The following is a 23547-nucleotide window of genomic DNA, read 5'->3' on the forward strand; positions in this document are numbered from 1 at the left end:
GCTCTATAAGACTTCACTGATGTTAGTTTTTGTTCCAGCTTCCTATTTTCTGAAAAATCTGCATTGCAGATTTAAAGTTCTGCTTCTTCTGAGAAATTGCAATGCATACATAAACTATCTTCTTGAATCTTGACAGACTTACATTCTTAAATTGTGGAGTATTGTGAGTTGCCAGGAATTTGCCTGGATGGGTTCTGGTACAGATTGGTTCTAATGTATGTGAGGGAATGGATCCTCTTATATCACTCGGTTCACACTCATCATTGACAAAGTCTATTGAACAGTTAGGAAATGATGTTAGAGCAATGATGTAATTTTATTTTTTAAGTGATTAGTGTGGAGGAAAGTCGGACCTAGTTGCATCAATTTATTTGCCTTCACACTTCAGTTTTCTAAACATAAGCCAAAACAGGTCTCTTTATGAAAGCAAAACTCTGTGCATATTTGCCTGATCCATAGCACAGCACTTCTGACAGAGACATACGAATGTCCTAAAAAGTTACAAAACCCATTTCAGTCACACAAACATTTGAGTAGAAATGTTTTGGAAATGATATGAAATGCTTTTTGTTAGGATTAATGCTAAATCATGTTTTGTAAGGTCTCCTTGGACTAAACAATGATCATTTCTAGCCTTTCTATTTCACACGCTGTTGCAAAAATGATAAAATTATTGTTCACAGATAGAGATTGTATTCAGTGTTGCCTTATCTGCCACCAGCAGAAACCTGGTTAACCACATGATTAGCATGCTGGTCATGTCATCAATAGTAAAATTTTATTATGACTCGGAAGCGAAAATTTGATGTTACAATTCATGACTGTGAATATTTTGTGAATTCTAAGTGAAATGAGGGAAACAAAACAGGACAATAGATTAGACTTGCTATGCTTGTATAATAAACAAGTATCAATAAATGCCTGCAAAATTTACAGGTTGAATCTAGGGGAATGGATCCCATTAAGAGTCACAAACCGGCTTAAATGAGAATAACTTCCATCCATCCCCATTATACTCATTTGTTCTTGCTGCTATGGTTTAGAGAGAAGCATTCATCTTTGTCATTTTTTTTAACAGCCTCTGGACTTTGAGACCAAAAAATCCTATACACTGAAGGTGGAGGCAGCCAATATCCACATCGACCCACGGTTCAGTGGCAGGGGACCCTTTAAGGATACAGCAACAGTCAAAATTGTTGTGGAGGATGCTGATGAGCCCCCAGTCTTCTCTTCACCAACTTACCTCCTTGAAGTTCATGAAAATGCTGCTTTGAACTCAGTGATTGGCCAAGTGACAGCACGTGACCCCGATATCACTTCAAGTCCAATAAGGTATTTCGCATTTAAGAGCAGTACTGGCTGCACCATAGGGCGAGAGGAGCCTTTGAGACTGCTGTGATGAAGGGCTTCCTGTCACTTTATCCTCCCTCTGTGTGTGGGTGGTGTGTACATTCATATATTTGTCTACGAAGAGCTACAGAAAATGCTGGAAACAGGAATATCAAAATAAATCAAGTTATTCCAGCCCATGGGAAAGCTATATGGAGATGCAAAATTGCAGGCATTTTATAGCACTTTGGGATGGATCTTTTTCATTTTATGCTTTATTATTTTTTAGTATTGCATGAACATTGGCAGTTATATTTTGTCTCTTCTGACAGATATAGTGAATTATATATTAGAATTCAGAGGTATGAGACCACCATGTCACCGCATTTAGAAGTGCCTATCTTGTTTCTGAATGTGGGTTTGAAATCACCTTCTTCTCAGTTCGTGAGCATTCTGATAAGTCAGCATTTCTGGACTGGTTTCTTTTACAGAAAGACAAATATTTCTGTGTCATTTAAAAATACCCCATGTTTATAAATTTCTAGCTTAGGAATTTTTCCTAGGGTGAAGAATAATGGCTTCTTCAAATTATTTTTTTTTGCTTTAAAATGAGGCCCAGTTATGTTATTTTATATTTGATATGTAGACACCTTTTATTTATTAGAATTTAACAAATTACAGTAAAGATGCTCACCTTGAAATCGCTCTTAATTAACATCTGTTACCTTTGTGCTAGTCTCCAAGGTTGAACTGTTGCCTAATAATGTGTTTGAGAGTGGATTTCAAATATTGTTATATGTGTGAGTGGGTGTGCATGTGTGTGATTGTCTGTGTTGGGGGGGCACACACGCACAAGCTTCTGAGAGAGAGAGAGAGAGAGAGAGAGAGAGAGAGAGAGAGAGAGATTGTCTGAGAGTGAATGAGTATGTTCGTGTGTGAGTTTGTATGTGAGTGTGTATGTAAAAGGTATAAATGTAGGTATGACAATCCCAAACATTTTCAATTTCTAAGCTAAAATATCTAGGACTGCTATCTTTGCAATGTCTTTTTCCATGAATCTCTAGAAAAGTAAATTTTCTGGAGCTTTTATTTATTTACAATTTAAAATTTATAATGCTATTTTATTTTTGATACTAGTTTAATAGTTCATTTTCCAGGTATTTTTGTCATTATCTGTTTATATATTAGACCTTTGTGTCCTTCAGCTACTCTACATTTGAAAAAAAATTCTAATAAGTTTACCTTTTTGAAAAAACAAAGCATTTATGATGCTTTTGGTTTTCTAGTTATATAGATGCATACATTTAATAATAATAAGTGTAGGAGAAGAGGGAATGATTTGGCAGGCTGTGAAGGATGAAGAGTTGAAACAAGAGCACGAAGGGTAGAAATGATGGAAATAGAGAACTTGCACATAAAATTTTAGAAAAACCAATTTTAATAATTACTTTTATGTTATTTTTCATTAATATATATTTAAAAACTTAAAAATGTGTTGCTTCCATTACTTGAGGGTGACAAAGCTAAAGTATGGAGGTGAAATTCTTCAGGACATTTATTGTCTCCAATAAAGGATTAGACCAAAATGGGAATTATTTTCACATTCAGCAAGCTCTTATTAATATACAATTTATTTTTAAATGTGGGGCAGTCAAAGACATCCCGATGAGGACAATAAAAGAAAAGTTTCTGGAGGAGAGGAAACTATTTAGCAGATAGCCCTGTTGACTGAGATTTCTGACCTGCCCAGTCCCGCAGTTGTTCAGTCCCAAAGAAACACACAGAGGTCTACATTAATTATAAACTGGCTGGCCTATTAGCTCAGGTTTCTTATTTCCTAATTCTTACATCTTAAATTGGCCCATTATTCTTGTCTGTATTGGCCATGTGGCTTGGTACCTTTATCAGTGAGATGTTCTCATCTTGCTTTCTCTACATCTGGATGATGACTGCATACTGAGCTTTCCTCTTCTCAGAATTCTTCTGTTCTCATTGTCCTGTCTCTATTTCCTGTCTGGTTGCTCCACCTATACCTCTCGCCTGACTACTGGCCGATCAACGTTTTATTAAGATACAAAGGAAAAATCTCTACAAAGTACAAGACCATTGTCCCACAGCATAGCCCTCCATGTGAGGATTTGAATAGTGATCTGCTGGTCATTCTCATCTCAGAAACACAAATGACAAGCTATAGACATGCAGCATTATATCAGTGAGAAGGGCAAGTGTGAAATGTAAGGGTGGGAAGAATCCTGAAAAAAAAATTACATAGGCATCAATTTCCTGGCTACTAAATGAAGTTGTACAGTGACTTTATGATGGGGATCTATCTAGATGAAATTATTTTCATGGTTATTCCAGGTTCTTTGTCTGAAAACATCCTTACTTTTCTCCCAACCCCAGTCATGAGACAGAATGTGAAGGGCATAAACCAGATGGGTGTAACTGAAGTCCCATTCATTATGAGAATAATTTCAAATCTTCATTTGTTGACATTTCTACTGTTATAAGCAACCAACACATGAGTTTTCAAGAATGTAATAAATCATGGTTTCCCAAGAAATAAGAGACACACATTATCATCAGACACACACATACACACACACCCCCACACACATAAATGTGTGTGTGTGTTCCAAATGCAGTGTCCATCACATAAGTTAAAATGCTTATTATGGAGTGACATGTTTTTAATTAACGATGAGGGTTGAGGAGCTGGGTGCTTCAAAACGAATCACAAAGCTAGGCATAAACCAGGGTCACTACACCTCACATTGATTTTACACATTTTATAATCTCTCCCATTATACTCGTGGTAAACCAGCTTTATTGAAGTAAATGCAGTTCCCAGGGAGTCAAGCTGTGATTCTCACTATAACCAATTATGGCCATATCTATTATTGTCACCGCTTAGAAGGTGTGTGTGGAGGAAGCTAGGGACTCCTGAACAGCAACATCTAGCTTCAAAACGGGTCATTTTCCAGTTCAGCTAAAGGGAGGATGGACAGATCCAGTGTGCTTTGCTGACACAGATATATCAGTGGTTCTGATGTATGCGAGGCAAGTGCGAGTTTCTACACGATATTGATCCCATCCAAGGAGACAGACATTACCTCAAAGTATGTGTGGGAGACTGATATGTCAGCGAGACTGTGGGTTCCACAAAGTCTTGACAGGTAGATTGGCCCCAGGAGGTGACACTTAAAGTCTGAACCACTGTGTTTCCCCCATCCAGTATGATCTCTGCATTTCTGCCACCCTCTTCTACCTGATGGCTTATAGAAAGTAACTTCCCTATGCCTATACACAAATGGCTAATTTGACTAGAAAATTAACTTTCCCAACTAAACAGGTCAGAGAAAAGGTCATTGTAAAACTAGCAGATGGGTTTAGAACAACTTTTCCTTTGAAAATTGATGCATAGTATATGACGTCTCAGGGAATCTCTGGGCTACAGATAGCTACGCATCATTTAGAAATAGTGTATTTCATACACTGAGAAGACTGTATCCATCTTCCAGGATAATATTTGCTTCACCATCCTGCAAAATAGAGTCAGCTACTGTGGCATCTGCTGTGTTAAAGCATGGAGTCATTTGCTGGCTCATAGACTTCCTGTGCGATTCCATTTTGAACACAGCTCCTAACTGAAATATCCTGCATTTTGAAATACTTATCCCTACATTTAGAAGTGTGTTCCTAACTGTATGTCTCAATATTCCAGTCCAGAGAAAAATGAACCCTCATATCCATGAAAACCCATGATCACCCTGTCTCTCTCCCAGGAACGTTAATTAAGGGTTTTCCTCTGTCTTCTCTACTATGTGTTGCTCAGTAATGCAGAATAATTTCTGACAATTTATTTAAGGACGATATTTTTCAACTCAGACTAAGTCAAAATCATATTACTGTTGGACTATTGGTTTGCAGTATAGCTGTCATCCCTCCAGTTCCCTGAGACTTGGTTTCCTCATAAGACGCTCCATTCCTCCTAGGGCATTGAGCACATGATGTCACTTTATTAGACATAATATTCATCAGCATTACTAGCTAATAAGGGGTAAGCCATCACACATTATAATTTTTAGCAATTAATTTATTTATTTTGAGTGGATCTGTGTTTTGCCTGCATGCATCTTTTTGCACCATGTATGTGAGTGGTATGCACTAAGTTTGTAGAGGACTTTGGATCCTTTAGTTTTGGAGTTACAGATGGTTGTGAGCAACCATGTAGGAACCAGAAATTACAATAAGGTCCTCTGTAAGAGCAAGAGGTGCTCTAAACCACTGAGACAAGTCTTCAGGCCTCTCAGTTTAAAAACTAAATGAAAGTTAAATACTTAGTAGTTAGTTTAGAAGAGAATTATATTAAAAGTGGCTACATCTGATGGAGGAAGGTCATTGGCTAATAAAGGAACTGCCTTGGCCCATTTTATTGGTTAGAACAAAGGTAGGAGGAGTAAACAGAACAGAACACTGCGAGGAAGAGGAAGTGAGCTCAGACTCCACAGCTCTCCTCTTGGGAGCAGACGCCTCAGCGAGACACCATGCTCCCGGCTCCTGGGCAGACACACGCGAAGCTCCGACCCAGGATGGACATAGGCTAGAATCTTCCGGGTAAGACCGGTGCTACAGTTTATTAGAAATGGGTTGATCGAGATATCAGAATTAGCCAGTAAGGGCTAGAGCTAATGGGCCAAGCAGTGTTTAAATGAATACAGTGTCCATGTAATTATTTCGGGTTAAACTAGCCGAGCAGGCGGCTGGGGTGTTGGGGACGCAGCCCCGCCGCCCTTATTACTACATACATCTATGTAAAATGACATGGTACTTATATAAATAAGGTAGATAATGTCATTTCTTCTAATTTTCTCATGCTAGTGATTACAATATTTTACTAATGTGATCAATATGTCTTAAGCACTATGCTAATAAGCTAGTTAAATTTGATAACATTTCGAGATGATATGTCTAATCAGTGTCATCATATAACACAGAAAGGTGAAGAGGACAAAACAGTGAACCCTTGAAGTATCACACAAACAGATGGATGAATTTCATTGTCAACTTGTCTGCCTTTAGAATCACCATGGGAACATATCACTAAGTGTGTCTATGAGGGTGTTTTCCAGAAAGGTTTAATTGAGATGGGGGAAAAAACTCTCCTGTCTACTCTACTTTAGATGAACAGTGTCCTCCTAGGGGCCAGGATCGTGAACTTGATCAAATAAGGAATAAACTGAGCACCAGCGTCTATCGCTTTCTGCCTCTCACCTGTAGGTGAGGGTGACCTCAACAGCTACTTCTTTCCTTCCCTGGCGTGATGAGCTGTGCCTGAAATTATAAACCACTAAACTGCTTCTTGCTAAGTATTTTGTCACAGCAATGAGAGAAACAACTCAAACCATCAACTTTGCAACCCTGTAGCAAAATACCTTCAATCAACTTAGTAACAGGAAGGTTTAGTGACTCACAGTTTCAGACTTTCAGATTATGTGGCAGTGAGGCTTTGAACCTGTGACAATTCCATGTACCAAAGTTGAGATCATGTTGCTGCAGAGGCTTCTCACAATATAACAAATAGGAAGTAGAGAGAAACACACACACAAAGAGTGAGAGAGGCAGGGAAGGAGGAAAGGAAGGAGGGAGGGAGGGAGGGAGGGGGAGGGAAGGAGAGAGAGAGAGAGAGAGAGAGAGAGAGAGAGAGAGAGAGATTTGAAGAGATAACAGCCTCAATATCCTCTAGAAAAGCACACCCAAGCAAATTAACTTCCTTATACAAGGGCCACCACCAGAAGGTTTCATTGCTACTTCCTGGTAGTACCTGCCTTAGCCCAAGTAAGAAGTGTCCACTGGCGACTTTCTAGACTAAGTTCTTGCAGGGGGCTATTTTGGGCCCCTACTGTCTGGTCCTGACCTGTATGACACAATTCCTCTCTTTATCCTTGATCACTGCAACTGCAAGTTGAACTTCTCATTCTGTATGTTGTTTCACCAACACCAGTATGACTACAAGGGAAGCAGAAAAATAGTTCATCTCTGGTGTTGAGCTGTCTGTGTGGGATAGCTCCACTCATCTGCCTTGCTGCTTTATACAGTGTATTACTACTGGCTGTGAGCTACACGGTGATCAGGGAGATGAATGGGGAAAGCCATGAGTTTATTTGATGAATCTAACATTATTCCAAAGCACTGAGAAATGGTAAGGTTTTAGTTTTGGGTAAAGGAAGCTGAAACTCTACAAGGATGAGGGGAATATACTTACACTAGTGTAGCAAATTGTTATGAATACAGACCTAAACCTCAGTTTCCCTTCACTAACCTCTGAGTTTATCAGTGGGTTACTGGATTTCGGATTCTTGATTCTGAGAATGATAACAACTGATGCTTGGTCAAAATGCCATGTTTTGTGGCAAAGTCACAAAACCAGTGTGAAATAGAGGGAATTATTTGCAGGTAAGCTGATACGAAACATACAGTGAGTTTTAAAATTAGGTAGATACTTGGGTACAAGGCTCATGTGGCCCTTTTCCCTACAATAAATTTATTTCGAATCTATTCTGGGAGTCACTGTGGTTATGAAGTGAAAAAGTGGCTCTTTTTAAACTGGTAGCTTTCTGTTGTTTTCAGAATATTCACTTTGAATATGATTGCATGAACTGCTGAAATTAAAAGTCAGACCAAATGCCACTTAGTAAGAAAATAGGTGATTGACACCGGATCAGAGTGGCCGCATAGTCTGTTGTCCTGATCCCTCTCCTGAGCATAAGGACCCACTCGACACAAGAGCAGTGTGTTGCTGTTTTCCTCCTGGTGTGATAGCATTTTTCTGCCTCCTTTTGGTTGCCAGGCAGGCTGGTAATGAGCTCCTGTCATGAAAACACTTTTCGCCACCAGCATCACGGGTGATGCTTAAAAAGAAGCATTTCTGACTATAGAGATCATCAAATTAATTTGGAATCATACTTTACATTGGCTGGTTTCCCTCCTCAGTCTTGCAATAATACACCTTTGTGTGTCTGTGAATGGGTGTGTGTAGGAGAGGAAAAGAGAGAGAGAGAGAGAGAGAGAGAGAGAGAGAGAGAGAGAGAGAGACTCATGACATTGTATAGGGTTCAGCCCAGTGCTGTAACCTATGAGCACAGCCCCTGTAACTAAATCCATGCTTGTTCATCAATCAGCAGCTCCTCTATTCCACTCTCCCATGGCTGCCATCACTTCTCTAAACGAATTTAATTATATTAGATACTTTGTATAAGCGAACCTCACAGTCTTTTCCTTTTGTTACTATTTTATTTCTTTCAGCTCATTTCATTTACTGCAAAGTCTCCAAGGGCTACTTATATTTTAATATATTTTGATATCTTCATTGTTTTTTAGGCTGAATAATATTGTATTTATATATTTTATAATATTGTATATGTATAAATATATTGTATGTATATATATACATACTATATATGTTGTATTTTACTTATCTAACATTATTAAATAGAAATAGTACATACAATTCTTCTCCTGAAAGCTGTGAATGATGTCTCAGTGAACTTGAGAATACTTATATGGCTTTAAGATGCGTATGTCACTTCTTTCTGGTAAATACCCAGAACAGAGACCATGAGATCAGGTTGCAGTTTGACTGTTAATAGTTTGAGGAAATTCCATGCGGTTTTGCACAGACGCTGCATGATTTTATTTCTTACGTGGAATTGACAAGGGTATTGTTACAAGAACCTAATATGTTTAAATAACTGAAACTTGATTTATTTGATGTCTATACACACTTCTCCATACAGAAGTTTTATTGTTTCCTAACTTAAAATACAGACTCTCTCAGTTCCCTTTAAAAGCCTTTCTAGTCTAACTAAACTGGTTGTAACTAATTCGGCATACGGTGTTAAATATGTACATTCATTCATTAATTCATTTATGTTTACAAATACGTCTAGTCACTCATCCACATTTCAGGTTGTCCTCCTTGTTATACTAATTGACTCAGTTTCCAGAAAGTATTTTCCTTAGAAAGATATATCCCATGGCTTTGTTCATGCTTTATAGTAATAAGTATGATTGAATAACTTCAGGAAAACCAATCCCTTCATAGTTAGCTTAGCAATCCTTTAATACATAGTATGTTTCTATGATGAACAAAGTCAGACTACAGAGCCTTAGAGTCAAGTGTAAAGAATGGTTTCCTTAAGAAATCTGAGTAGAAGCAACTATAGCTGTTTAACGAAATTAATGTAAAACTATGTCACCTTATAGAGAAACTTGTGCTAATTTGGAGTGTGGACTCTATTCATTGTTTTTTTTCCTGTTCTTTCTTCCTCTCTCTTTTTCAAAAAATACCTTTCTACTTAGAGAAATAATAAATAAACAGAGTTCTGGGACTAGCAGAATGCAGATAATATTATTTATTAAAGCAGCCAGAAAAACCAGTGGAGCAATTAGAGGCAAAAAGCCGAAAACTTGTAGATGGAATTTTTGATTCTCAAAGTGCATGCAAAAAAATGCTAAAATGGTTTCTTTAGGCGTAATAACAAAAGCGAGAATGAAATTAAGCAGTGAGAAAGAAACAGTTGGAGTTCAGTGAAATATAATAACTGATTCATAACTAAGGGGTTTATTTCATTATGTATGGCTCTAAATAGCATCTTCGCTTGCAGTCAGTTCAAAATTATATCCTCCTGTAAATTTTCTGGAGAGAGACGGCAGACTAGTGTTGAACAAAGCCTTTTTTTTTATATATACTATAAAAGTGCATTTGCTCCTGCTAAATTTGAAAATCAAACCACATTACCTTTCTCCAAGGACAGCCATTCCCTAGGGTATTCTATGTAGCACAGAGACTGTGGGCAGATCAGTTTGAACTCGACTTCCTTTGCTCTAGGATCCCCCATTAAGTTCCTTTGACAAGGAGTTGAAGAATTTTCAGAAAATGAGAGGAATGCAGCACAGGCCACCTGTGAGCTCTGTAGAGCATCCAGAACATGCAAAGTTTCCTGCTGAAGTGAGGACACTTGAGTTCATATGCTCCTCTGGGCTCTAGATCATGACCCACCAGTGATTAAAAAGTAGAAAAAGACAAAATCTCCTTAGTAAATTGGGAGCATGGAGACTTTAGGGGAGGCTTGAAAGAGAGAAGAGGGGAGAGGCAGGGAGAGGAGCAGAGAAAAATGTAGAGCTCAATAAAGATCTATAAAAAATATATCAGTGCTCGGTCACAACAAACTACATGTCTTCTTTTTTCTTGATGACTTCATCTCTGATTTTATAGTTAATAAACCGATAAAAGGGAGAAGAATTAATGATATTAACGAAATTGTTGGCCTGTGAACGAGCATGAAGTCACTCTTATTTTTTCTACTTGCTACAGCTATAGAGTGTATCAGAGACAGTAGGGCGGCTGAGGCTGAAAACATCTGCTCTTAAAAAGTTCGCTGTCTTCCCTACTAAGAATACAGGGAGTTGCCTTCACACAGATCCAATTCAATAACTAAATGCAATGGCCCTTCCTTCAGGATTCCATTTTGCCTCAGAGGCACTTTTCAGATAAGACTCCTAAAATATTTCCGCAAAACTTTTGTTATCAGTTAAACTAGTCTTGATTGAACACAGCTCCCTATAATGGGAATTGCCATTTCCTTGTTGACTTGAATTGCTAACATCCATGGGTCCCACATACAGAAATAAGAAAACACCATCAGTGCCATCACTCAGTAGACATAGGAAGACAGATTCTGTGAGTTCATGGTCAGCATGGTCTACATAGATATTTCCAGGAGAGTCAGGTCTACACAGAGAGATCCTGCTATCTCAATAAAACAAAACAAATTAGAAAAATCATTCAGATGTTGGTCATTGCTTTAATCTCCCACCTAGAGACAGATTTCTCCTATTTACTACTAGGAACACCTGACTAAATGGCACACATGATTTCAGTGACTCTCCCTCCATCAATCTTCAACGCAAAGCAGGGACACCACTCACCTTTACATGACTTCTGGGTATTCAATATCAAGTTTTCATGTTTGTGTGGCTATTCTTATATACACTGGGGTCTCTACCTAGGGCTAAAGTTGTTCTCCTTCTTGGAGTGGTATAGAAAAACATAATTTCCACCCAGACTATGAAAAGTGAATGCTGGCAAATTCTATTGAAGTACTGCTTGGAGAGGAGGCTTCGTTTTCTCCATGAATTGACACGGAAACCTTGATCTCCTCCCTGCTTCATTCTTTCTCTTGATCAAAGTGATGATAAGAGTTTTGTGGAACTGAGGCTGGTGACCAATTTTACCAGTTTCTTCTTTCACTATTCTTATGTTTTGAGACTTTCACTAATATTGGTGGCATAATTATATCTAAAATCATGAACAAAATTTCACTTTGTAGAAATTTAGTAAACTTTAGCATACATTCATTAATAATATATTGTGCATCCTGCAAGAGATATACTTTCTTAGTCTTTATTCATATGTATTTGGAGTTAAGCAGTGGTGATGTCATGTATATTTTATTAATATGTTATCATATTAATTCTGAGAATTAAATATGTCCTTATTCCTAGTAACTAATCTATTACAGGTTAGAATGTTTTGTAGATGAGCAGTGGAGTAGAAGACATGCTAGGGGTCAGAGTTTATGTTTTTGTTTTTGCTTTTTCAAGACAGGGTTTCTTTATAGCTTTGGAGCCTGACCTGGAACCAACTCTTGTAGACCAGGCTGGCCTTGAACTCAGAAATCCATCTGTCTCTGTTTCCTTACTGCTAGGATTAAAGGTGTGCTACCTCCACCTGACAGGGGCAGAGTTTAAGAAAGAAAAAAATATGCAGAAGCCAAAAATGGAGGAGAAAAATATTCAAATAAAAAAATCACTTTCTTTAGCCTAGAGGGTCTCTTTCAGATACTACTGTTAAGCACAGGAGGTCTTCTTCATGTAGAATTGCAAGGGTCTCTATAACTGTTTTCCTGATAATAGCTATACCTGGGACAGCTTTTGCTGACACTCAAAAAGACTATAGATCATGTACTAATAGAAGTGGATTTCTAACCTCATCCCTCATAGTATCTGCATGAGCATTATTTCTTTAAGGGGAAATTGTGGACTATATCTCATTCTTAATGATTAAGCACATTGGAGACTAGTTTATTTGCTCACGTTTTGACTGAATGGAATATCAAACCACTGACATCACTGGGCACTTAGTTATCACTCCACTAATAAGGTAGTTTCCTAGGGTACTAGAATCTTGTCCATAAATTCACAATTCTAACTGCCTGTTCTAGTCCTTAGAATACTACCACACTTATGAGCTTGTGTTTTCTTCCTGTAAGTACATCCATAATTGTTGGATAATCTCAGAAACTAACACCAAAATAACAAATCATATGGCCTAAATTCTATCACTGCAGTATGGGGGCAGGGTGAGAGTGACTGGTGACTCTCATTAACTATTGATTCGTATGAGTTAATAAAATATTTTAAAACAATGATCTAGTGTTGTAAAACTAGGATAACAGTCATTAGAGATAGAAATAAAAAAGGAAAGTGTTGATAGAGTCTAAAAACAGCTGTTTTACATTTTGTCTTTGGTAAAGTACCGGTACTCATCAGGAAAAAAAAAAAACACCTTAGTAATAGTGCTTATATTTTGAGAGAAACAAAGATGCTTTAAGAATCTGAGTAGCAGTGTTTTGCATCATTTTACTCATAAGAGTATAGAATAAGAATAAGCCACTTATCTACATCACAGCAAGGGTATACTGAAGTCTATTTTATATCGAGATATTTATGGGCATTATTTCAACAAAGTATTTTGAATTAAATTTCTACATTCCAATTTTGAAACTACACTGCACAACCAATCTTACTGTTGATGAAGGACAATCAGATTTGACTTATGGTGTAGAAGAAAAACACAGAGTCACCTCAGGAGAGCTCACAGGTTGAAAGTGGAAAATTTCTGTTTTCCTCTTCTATAGAAAGTCTATTAGATCCACTCCATTAAGGACATCTGATTGCAACCAGAGGGGGAGCTTTGCCCTTGTTTCTCTGCTTTTGAACAAGTCCCTCAGTATAGATCAGATTTGTGAGGACCTACAGATGTTTGCAGCTTTATAGTTGTTGTGTAGCACTTTCGTGCAAGACAAAATATCCCGTATGGTAGAAATCTCCTTAAAACATAAGTTCTAAAAGCAGGTGAAACATTCATCTTCCAGAAAAAATTGTTAAACTCCTGAAATAAGCAACTCAGAAATTTTAGGACGTCCCTGAAAATAACAAGACACACTATGCTACCTCACACTCTTTCCTCCCCATGGTTATGTATGTAGGAAGTGCTGCTGGAAAGCAACCCTCAGGCCTGCTCAGCTAAACAGAAGAGGCAAAGCAGTTAAGATGGCCAGTAAGATAAGGGGCGACTTGTTGAATTTTCTTCAAGTTGTACCATACAATCTAGCTTTTCATTCTTCGTGACATTTGGCTGGTGTAGCTGTCTTTGAGCCATCTCTGCTCCTGTAAATAGCCCTTTACCCATATTTCTGTAGGCAAATCAATAGTAATTCATTAGCTTATTAAATTGGACCTTGGTGGTTGCTTAAATTTGGTCTGTTATCCTCAGTTGCCAGACACAGTGCATAGACATTTGTATAGGACTCCCCATGAAGACTCCCACACAATGGTAGTAATGACAATAACGTTTATGACATACAGGCAAATGGTCAAAAATCATGGAAGATATATTCAACGATAGAAAGGAGATCAAAAGGCAAAAGGAAGGATCTGATTTTAGCCGGGGCAGGTGTGGATTGATGAGGGTTAGAAGGGTGTAATCACAGGGGCTGTTTGGCAACATTCAAGCAAACATCCACTGGAATTAAGATGTATGATGTTGGACGTTGTATAAAAAATATATAAAGGCAACAGACATTCAATTAGGAGATATGAGTTTATGGTATTAAACTATTTCATGATATAGAAAGAATTACATATGGCAGAATACTGAGAAGTTATACTTGTGTTATTTCTTTTGCATATTAGTCAATTAAACATGTGATTTTGATATCCTTGTATTATTAATTTGCAACAGCTAGCATACACATTTTACTAACCAGCAAATTCCAGCACCGACTACAATAATTTGTGCTGCTCCTAATTGGGTCTGATATTAGCTAAAATTCCAAAACATAAGTACATTTACAAATTTTTACCCAAACTGCGTTGATACAATTATGCACTGTCTATCTGTGATTCCTGCTTTGCATAATTCTTTCTGAGTAACTTTCCTGCATTGTGTACATGTTTGATCAAAATTAAAAATAAAGAAGCTGATCAAAATCATTCTTCCTGCTAGTTACTTAGCATTTGTAGTGTATTTATTGCTCATTATAACACCATGCTCAGTATATTATAGATATAATTTTATTGTCTTTGTTATTGTGGAAATATATACTATCTTTATTTAAAACTGTAAGCTTTAAGGTAATGAAAGTAGTTTAATTTTATTTGATGACTCTCCCATTTTATATGAATAAGTAAAAGATAAATTAATATATAAGGCTTATCAAAATAATAAAAGATAGAAAGGACACAATAATTAGTTCAATGTTTTATGAAGTATCAATAATTTGGGGTGTGATTTATATTGACTGCTAGGTGTTGATGTACTATTTCTGTCATTTTTGTTTATGTAGCATTTGTCTAATTTGAATGCAATTTGTGGAGAGAGAATATAAAATTAGTATGATAAATAGTGCTAAAAGTTAATCATTTAAGAAGAAAGCTGCCTTTCAATATAGGATATCTTGATATCTTTGTGTTGGTATAGTCCTATTGACACTCACTGAATTGGTGGAAATTCCTTTGTCTGCAAGGTGAACAAGGAAGATTAGAAATAGTCTTTCAAATTACTTTCCATTTCTTAAAGTTCAACTCTCCTTAGTTTCATTTGTAATATCCTGATTGATTCTTTACTTGGTACACTTCTTTACTGATTACTAATTTTGTGTCAAATTGTATAATGCATAAGTGATTCTCTCTATCCTGCCAGTCATCACCCAAATAATCACATGGAAACTTCTTATTAATTATGAAAGCACAGCCTATAGTTTAGGCTTCTTCGCAACTAGCTTTTATAACTTGAATTAACACCCTGATATCAATCTATATTCTATCGTGTGGCGCTAACTGTCCTCCATCCTGCACCACCTGTTTCCTCTCTTGGCTTTTCCTGCTTGCCTAGATTTCTTTTCTGTTCCTGGAAACCATTCCTTTACCTCTTGCCTAGCTATTTGCGATTCTGCTTTTTTATTATGCCAATCACAGTAATGCAGATTGTGTACAAATACTCACGGTGTACAAATATCCCACAACAAAATTGTCATTGTCCTGCTTAAACTCTGCAGACACACAGAACTTATGCCTATACTGGATTTTTCCTCTTTTCTATTTTTGATAGGAATAGTTTTTGTAGAACTATATTCTTTTTGTCTCTTTTCTTGTCTCACTCTTAGCTCCAAGAAAACTATAGACTTATATTGCCTTGTCATATATAGGCTGTTACACAAGAGAAATTCATAACTGCCTAATATCATGTCTTTGATACATTAAGAAAATGCTAGGTAATTAATAGAGCTAGTTGCTCTCATACTTAATTTGTACCATTAATTTTGTTTTTATCACTATGATAAATCTACTTCAAGGGATAGATCATCAAAACATAATACTTTTGAAAGATGGGTTTTGTTTCTCTTAGATTCTTTTTACTCTTTTGGGGCCTGTCATCCATCTCCCAAATAAACCAAACAGAGGCTTATTATTACTTATAAATTCCTGGTTTTAACTTGGTTTACTTATAGCTAGCTTTTCTTAGCTTAAATTATCGCATCTACTGTCTGCCTCTAGGCATTTATCTTTATTTATTCTATAACGTGCTGTAGGAAGCATTACAGCTTGTATTTGCCTGCCTACTGGGGTGTGGTCTCTTATATTATTTACGGGGAAGCCAAATGTGCGTGCTCTGCTTCTTTTTCTCTCTCATTCCCTTTGCTTTGTTCTTGCCGGCTGCTCCTTTGGATCGCGTGATTCAACCGGTCAAGCAGAGAATTCTGATTTGCGAGTTTATCCCTTAATGAATGACTATCTATTTCTTGATTCTGAGCTAGTGTGAGATTTCTTTTAAGCATCCAACCACCAAACAATAGCTTTTCCTCCTTAATCAGTGGGTGGTTGTATAGATGGGTGGCTGGCATCTTGTGTCATCCTCTTCTATTGCTCCTCTCCTCTTTCCCTCATCATCTCAGATTTCTCCTTCTACTTATTCTCTCTTCTTCTATTTATTCTAGCTCTGCCTATCCTTTCCTGTCAAACTATTGGCCATCAGCTCTTTATTAGGCCACCCAGGTGTTTTAGACAGACAGCTTCACAGAGTAAAACTAATGTAACACAAAAGAATACACTACATATTTACATCATTAAAGAACTATCCCACAGCATGAACAGATGTAACATATATTAAAATAATATTTTACAACCGATGGGCTCTTTAGGAAGTAGGGTATAGTGGAAAATATTAGGAAACTGTGAGCTTGCTCTAAAGTGGTGGTTCCCAACCTTCCTAAGGCTGTGGCTCTTTAAAATAGTTCTTTGTTTTGTGGAGGTTCCCAACAATACAATTATTTGTTTTTTGCTATTTCGTGACTGGAATTGTGATACTGTTACGAATTGTAATGTATATAACTGATGTGCAACCCCAAAGGAGTCATGACCCACAAGTTGAGAACCACTGCTTTAGGGCATGGCTTTTGTTTTCCCATACTGAATTAACTTGTACATAATATAATTTGTAAAGTTATTATAACAATCTGTATGTGAAGCAAGTTGTAACGATACACATACACCCACCTCACACACATTACACACACAGAGAAAGAAAAGACAAGCAGACTGAACTATATTTGGAAACTAAAATATCTTTATTTGACCCTAACTAAAATAAAAGATACCTCAAAAACATATAGGTTGAGTTTTCATTCTCCTTCCTTTGACAATTGCAGGGAGGAATGTCGCAACATTATGTTTTTCTTCATATGGACCTCCGATATAATAATATTTCAAATACCTTTGTCAATGTTTAATGTAATGATAGCTGTGCAAGTATCTTCCACAATAAAAACACTTTCCACAACACTTTGGATTACAGTCTGAGAAACGACAATACATTGCCTTGTGTAAAGGAAATGCTAACATTTGCACATAGGCAATCTTTTGTGAGGTGACTTTAAAAAAGAAATAACAGTACTTAGCAGAGTGGTTAGAAATGAATAAATTAAGTCTTTAGAAAATCATCTGATAGTTCCCCAACATCACCATTAGAAAATGCAGTTTACACCACACTGTTTGTTAAATGGGGTTGTTACAATAATAAGTAATCTGACTTTGACTGTGTGGACTTGGAATCACAAGGACTAACAAAAGAACCTGATAAATTTTGCAAGTGGTCATAATCATCAAAATTCTGATATTATTTTTATTATTTTTATTGAGCTATACATTTTTCCCACTCCCCTTTTTTATTCCACTCTCCCCTTCCACCCTTCCACACTGATCCCAGCACTTGGGCACTGAATTCAAAGTCAACCTGGTTTAGATTAATAAATTCCGGGCAAGCTGGGGCTACACAATGTGACTGTATCTCAAAACAAACAAAACAAAACAAAATCCAAAATGTTGAAGTTGGTGTCAGACATTTGTCATTTTTACCACCAAACATACTTTGGGTAACAGCTGCCAAAGTTTGTGTCTGTCCACTTCTCCCCTTATCAGTCCTTGCCTCACAACTGCAACAGATGACAGATGTCATGTCAATTATAAAAAAAAAAAAAGATATGAAAAAAATCTATTTGGGCATATGCCTCTTGCAGAGGATCCAGTTCAGGTTCTGGCACCCACATCACACAGCTCACAACTGCCTGTAATTCCAGCTCCTCAGGGATCCAAATTCTCTGCCCTCCACAGGTAGCTGCACTCACCTGCATACCCACACACCTACCCCAAAACACACATACACATAAAAATAACTGAAAATAAATAAATACCTTTTTTCGTAAGGAAAAAAAGGAAAAAAAAAACCTAGCCAGATGCTTCAGTTTTCAGTATACTTAGAATTCAGGTCATATCCTCCCTGAGTTCACTTTATCCAAGGTGTATGACAGAGTATGGTGGCAGTGCTACCACTTTGTCCTGTCTGGTTAGAGGTCAGCAGGTAAGAACAGTCATTTCCAAGAATCCTTGCACCTCACTTTTCCTGGCTGAGCAATGCTCGGTCACTGGGACCCATGGAACATTATGATATTCTTACTGCAGAGGTGGGCAAGGTATTCATTCTGGATGAAGGCTTCTTTTTCTTGACCTAGAATGGGGATAGGTCAAGATAAGAAAGTTAAGAAGTATGGTATATTGTGTGTGTTTATGTGTGTGTGTGAGTAAATCATTCCCATCCAAACTCAAAAATATAATAGGTAAGAATTTTGAACCAAATACTGTCTTGAAAATATGAAGATGAATTGGGTCTGCTGGAGTATCACATTAATCAGGCAAAGTTGTTTCTAATAATCAGAAGCAACAGTAATGTAGCAGTATCTTAACACAATAGCATTCACTCAGTTGTTTTCACAAAACCAAGCAAAGCTATTTTCTCATACTGATTTCTGATATCTGAAAGCTCCTCTTAATTGAACAAAACCGATGACATGTGTTTATGTCTGGTCACTGAGCTTGTGTTAAATTACCACTTTGAGCCATGTGCTAATTTTGACATTTTCTTGCATATTTAGCCTTAATTCCAAAAAGAAAATTGGTGAAGTCCTAAACATTTACTCCCAGGAAGCACAACTGTACTGTAGAAAAAGACTGTGATAAAGCCTAGTGGTGTATGGATTACAAATAAAAAATTTTCAATAGGATTTTTGTGAGTACTAGTTATCACGGATAATATGGTTTCTAAAACCTGTCCTTTACACTTGAAAGGAACTATTTCCAAAATTCTCATCATTAAAGTTGATATAATCATGACCCAAGATTCTTATTTTCTCACATTCACCTTCCCACTCTATTAATGAAAAGTTTTTCCTATTGTGGCAGGAAGGTGATTCTCCAATGTGCAGATTATTCTGCTCCAAACTGTACCTTTCAACTAAAACATCATAAGCAATTGTGTGAAGGATCCACAAATCAAATACATAAAACATCAAGGAATAAGGATATTTTAACCATGTAAATAAAGTCAATGTATTATCTAGAATATAGTTCCTTTTGGAACATTAATACTAGGACACAAACATTTTTCTCCATTTCTCCCTTTACTCCAATCTTTTTAATAACACAATTGACATATAATAATAAGCTTACTCGATAAGTTATTGTCTCCACATAGCACTATTAAATAACAACAGCAAAAAATCTAAGTCTTTTAATGTTACCATGTATGAATAAAACCTCTCTGTTGAAAGTAAAGAGCAGAGGTCAGGCAAATGTTTGAAGAATAATAGGGGAGATATTCTTCAGAAAGAAAACTCAACAAAGACTGGGGCCAAGTGGTAATGATGACTTCTGGAAGACTCGTGACCTAGAAAGCTAGTGTCATTTCTCTTCTCTTCTAGAGAAGTCTATCTTCTGTTGAGATACCCACAGTACCAGAGTTGAATAGCGATGGAGACAAATACCATGAAGAGTTTGGGAATAGTGTTAGAGTCTTTTAGGCCAGTTTGCTCTTCCCGAAGCTATTAAACTATTTGAATTAGGATCTTTGCTAACATCTTTCTATTTCTGGACTCTCCTTCCCACAACAGTCTGGTCCTTCAGTGATCTCATCATTTATATATTTACTTTTATACTTTCAAACTATTATTTTCATCTCACAGCAAAGCAATAGACTGTAAAGTCGTTATGTTTTTACAGTTTATAGACTGGTAACAAAGACTAAGAGATTTATGTAACTCCCAACCCCCTCAGTTGAGTTTCAGTTGAAGAGTCCTGGCTTTAAGTCAGCCTGTGTTCTACCTTCTGTTTACAGTATTCAGCGCAGTATGGGAGAAACCTCAGACCAGCTTAAGGACCAGGGTAGGCTTCTGAGACATTTGCCTCACTGGTCACATTTACAGGACTTATAATGACATGACAGATCGGATTCTAAAATTCAAATTGTTACTCCTGGTTTATTGTGTATAAGCCAACTTATATTTCCTTGGGAGTGTTTTGTCTTTTTTTTCCCTCTAATTTGCTAATGACGAATCTTTGATAGGAAATTATGAACCCAGACCAGTGACCTTTGTATATTATCTGAAGGGCTGTGGTCATGTAATGGCCTATGTCCTGGGTTTTTATCTGATAGCCTAAGAAGAAACAAAGAAATTAACTATGCTCTCAAATGTCAGAGTGGAGTTTGTGAAAAAATGAGGTGGATTAAAATTTATCCAGAGGTTTATAAAAATGATGAAAGAATACTTTATTCCTGGTATTCAGAAGCCTAAATCCTAATTTTTTATTTAGAGAATCATCTTTACTTAGCTCTCCCATTTTAATTCTTATGAATTACTAGCATATTCAAATAGGTGGATTCTAAATTGAGAAAAGATAATACCTCTTACACTGAGTCTTGTCTGTTCTAGAAACTCTTAACAAAGTACTATAGACTGGTCATCTTAAGTCAATAGTATTTTATTTTTCAAACTACCAGAGGTTGGGAAGTCTGAGACCAGGATCCCAGCAAAGCAGTTTCTGATGAGGCCCCTCATTGCTTGACTGTAGGTTGCTATCTCACTGTCTTGATATGTGGTTAGCAACGGCTTTCTGATTCCCTTAGATTTGGAAAAGAAGAGCAGACAGGGCTCCTTTTAGTCATTCAGCCTGTAATTCTGGGGAGATTCGGATTCCTAAATATAATTTTAGGGGGCACAAAACATCCCAACCTAATACTCTGTATCCCCTTTGTATTTCTAGTATTATATATACACATAGCATCCAAGGGTGATATTGACCCATAAGTAAATTGAGAGCCCTTGTGGCTGTGCTGTGCTTATTTCATATGGGTCAAAGAGTGTGTCTTATTATTTAATTCTGACAGTAATATTAATAATTAGATAATATCTTTATCCAATGTTGAACATTTTTCCCTTGATCAATGAATGAGTTTCAGAAGGAATCACACATGTTCATTATAAATTTCTATTTACTATATGGGGTATATAAATACCCCAATATTTAAAAAATATTCTATTCATGGTGTAATGTTATTATTTTGTATCTAGGTGCCTTATATTTAAACCCCAAACAATTTAGATTCCATAAAATATGTAGATTATTTCAGAAAATTATGGAAAGCAAAACTCATCCGCTGAAGGCTATTCTGAATTTATATGGATAAAATAATAGGTTGGACCAGTATAGAAGAGTTTTATAACATTCAAATATCCTCAGTCTCTCTTCAAACTTTCCATGTTTCCTCTATATATCATGATATAAAATCTAGGATGGTTGCCTCTGTACTACACATATGCAGTTCCTTTTTTTTTCTTATTTCAAAAACAATGTGAATTTTTATATAGAATTTATACCGCATTAGATATTTAGATAGTCTAAAAATTATTTACAGCCACTGGGCAGTTGTGACAAAAACTTCAAATTGTATGCACAAATGCTATACTAGTTTCTATAAAGGAGGACAAATGATTCAATTCTCACGCATCTGAGTTCCTGGAGCCTAATAAGTACAGAAAGAACAGCTAGCTAGCACTGTCCTGGTAAATATCCAGTACTAGAATGTTCTTCCCGAGCACGTGTTTCCAAATTATCTCACAGGTTACTCATTCTCCAGAAAATTTATCACTAGTTGAAACTGGCAATGAAATATATAAAATAAACTTCTTTAGAAGCACCGGAGCCTTCCCCGACACAGCTCAGCTTGAAAAGAAAAGAATCTTCAACTGAGTCACTTTTTCTATTATTCAGTTCTCACCATTGTGAAATCATGTAATGTTACTATGGTTTTATTAATATTAACAAATGACTGCAATAATTAATGATTTAATAAATTCCTATGAATGACGACATAAAGTCTGTAATAAGCTGGCACTCTAAAACCTGAAGTCTATATTTAGGCCTTTGTTAGAGCTAGAGAAACACAAACAGAATTTATAGTTTGTGCCTTTTACATATAGGTAGAGATGTATCACTATATAATACTCTTCAATAAATTAGGATTTCATTTTGAAAAATTTTGACAATCATCAATAAACAGTGCTATTGATAGTATCTACAAAGGACCAAAGACTTATGGGTAATTTACTTTTTCTTTTGAAATTAATTTCTTATATACAGGTACTTCATTATTTTTCTTATTTATTTATTTATTTATTTATTTAGTTTTGTTTTTCGAGACAGGGTTTCTCTGTGGTTTTGGAGCCTGTCCTGGAACTAGCTCTTGTAGTCCAGGCTGGTCTCGAACTCATAGAGATCCACCTGCCTCTGCCTCCCAAGTGCTGGAATTAAAGGCGTGCGCTACCACCGCCTGGCTTCTTTTTTATGTATTTATTTTTACTATTTAATTAAAATTTTCCACCTCTTCCCCTCCTCCCATTTCCTTCCTGCTCCCCCATCCCCGTTCCCCTCCCTCTCCAGTCCAAAGAGCAGTCGGGGTTCCCAAAGAGATAAAGGTTAGGTGTTTATGAATTAACCAAGTAATAATAATGTACACTAAACCACAAATATAACAGTCTGTAGAGATGGTTCAGTGGTTAAAGAGCTTGCTGTGCCACCAAGAAGATCAGAGTTTTAATCTCCACCAGTCTCTAAAGAAGAAAACAGGTGTTCCCCAGGGCAAGTTAGCTAGAGAGACTACCTGAACTAGCAAACTGTGGGTGTGATTGAAAGAACCTGCTATAAAGACTAAAGTGGAGGAAGTTCTGATGAAGATCACCAAACCAGGCTTGAACCTCCAGGTCTGTGTGTACATACATGCAAATGCATTCTTACATGCATACATCCGCATACACACACACACACACACACACACACACACACACACACAGCAAAAATCAATGCAAGATAATTCTGAACAAGTTACTTGTCTTTGTTATTTAAGTTTAAAAATGGGATAATCAAGGAGCTTTGTTGGACACATATTACACTGTGCCAACTAGTTTAGTTTAGAGGTTCCAGTCCTTC

At 36.8% G+C, this 23547-nt stretch overlaps 1 protein-coding gene across 6 annotated transcripts in view; it reads left to right on the forward strand.

Moving 5' to 3' along the window:
- The window catches only part of Cdh8 (cadherin 8), a 356477-nt gene that overhangs the window by 219645 nt on the left and 113285 nt on the right, over positions 1 to 23547 (forward strand). For all 6 annotated transcript variants that reach the window (XM_041649655.1, XM_041649660.1, XM_041649657.1 and 3 more), the window contains exon 7: positions 1079 to 1332. In XM_041649655.1, the coding sequence (XP_041505589.1) occupies positions 1079 to 1332 (254 nt within the window). The remainder of the gene's footprint in view (positions 1 to 1078; positions 1333 to 23547) is intronic.

Source organism: Microtus oregoni, unplaced genomic scaffold (assembly GCF_018167655.1).
Source record: "Microtus oregoni isolate MIOR12 unplaced genomic scaffold, Mior012 000004F_ref0000308, whole genome shotgun sequence".
In the NCBI taxonomy this organism is placed as follows: Eukaryota; Metazoa; Chordata; class Mammalia; order Rodentia; family Cricetidae; genus Microtus; species Microtus oregoni.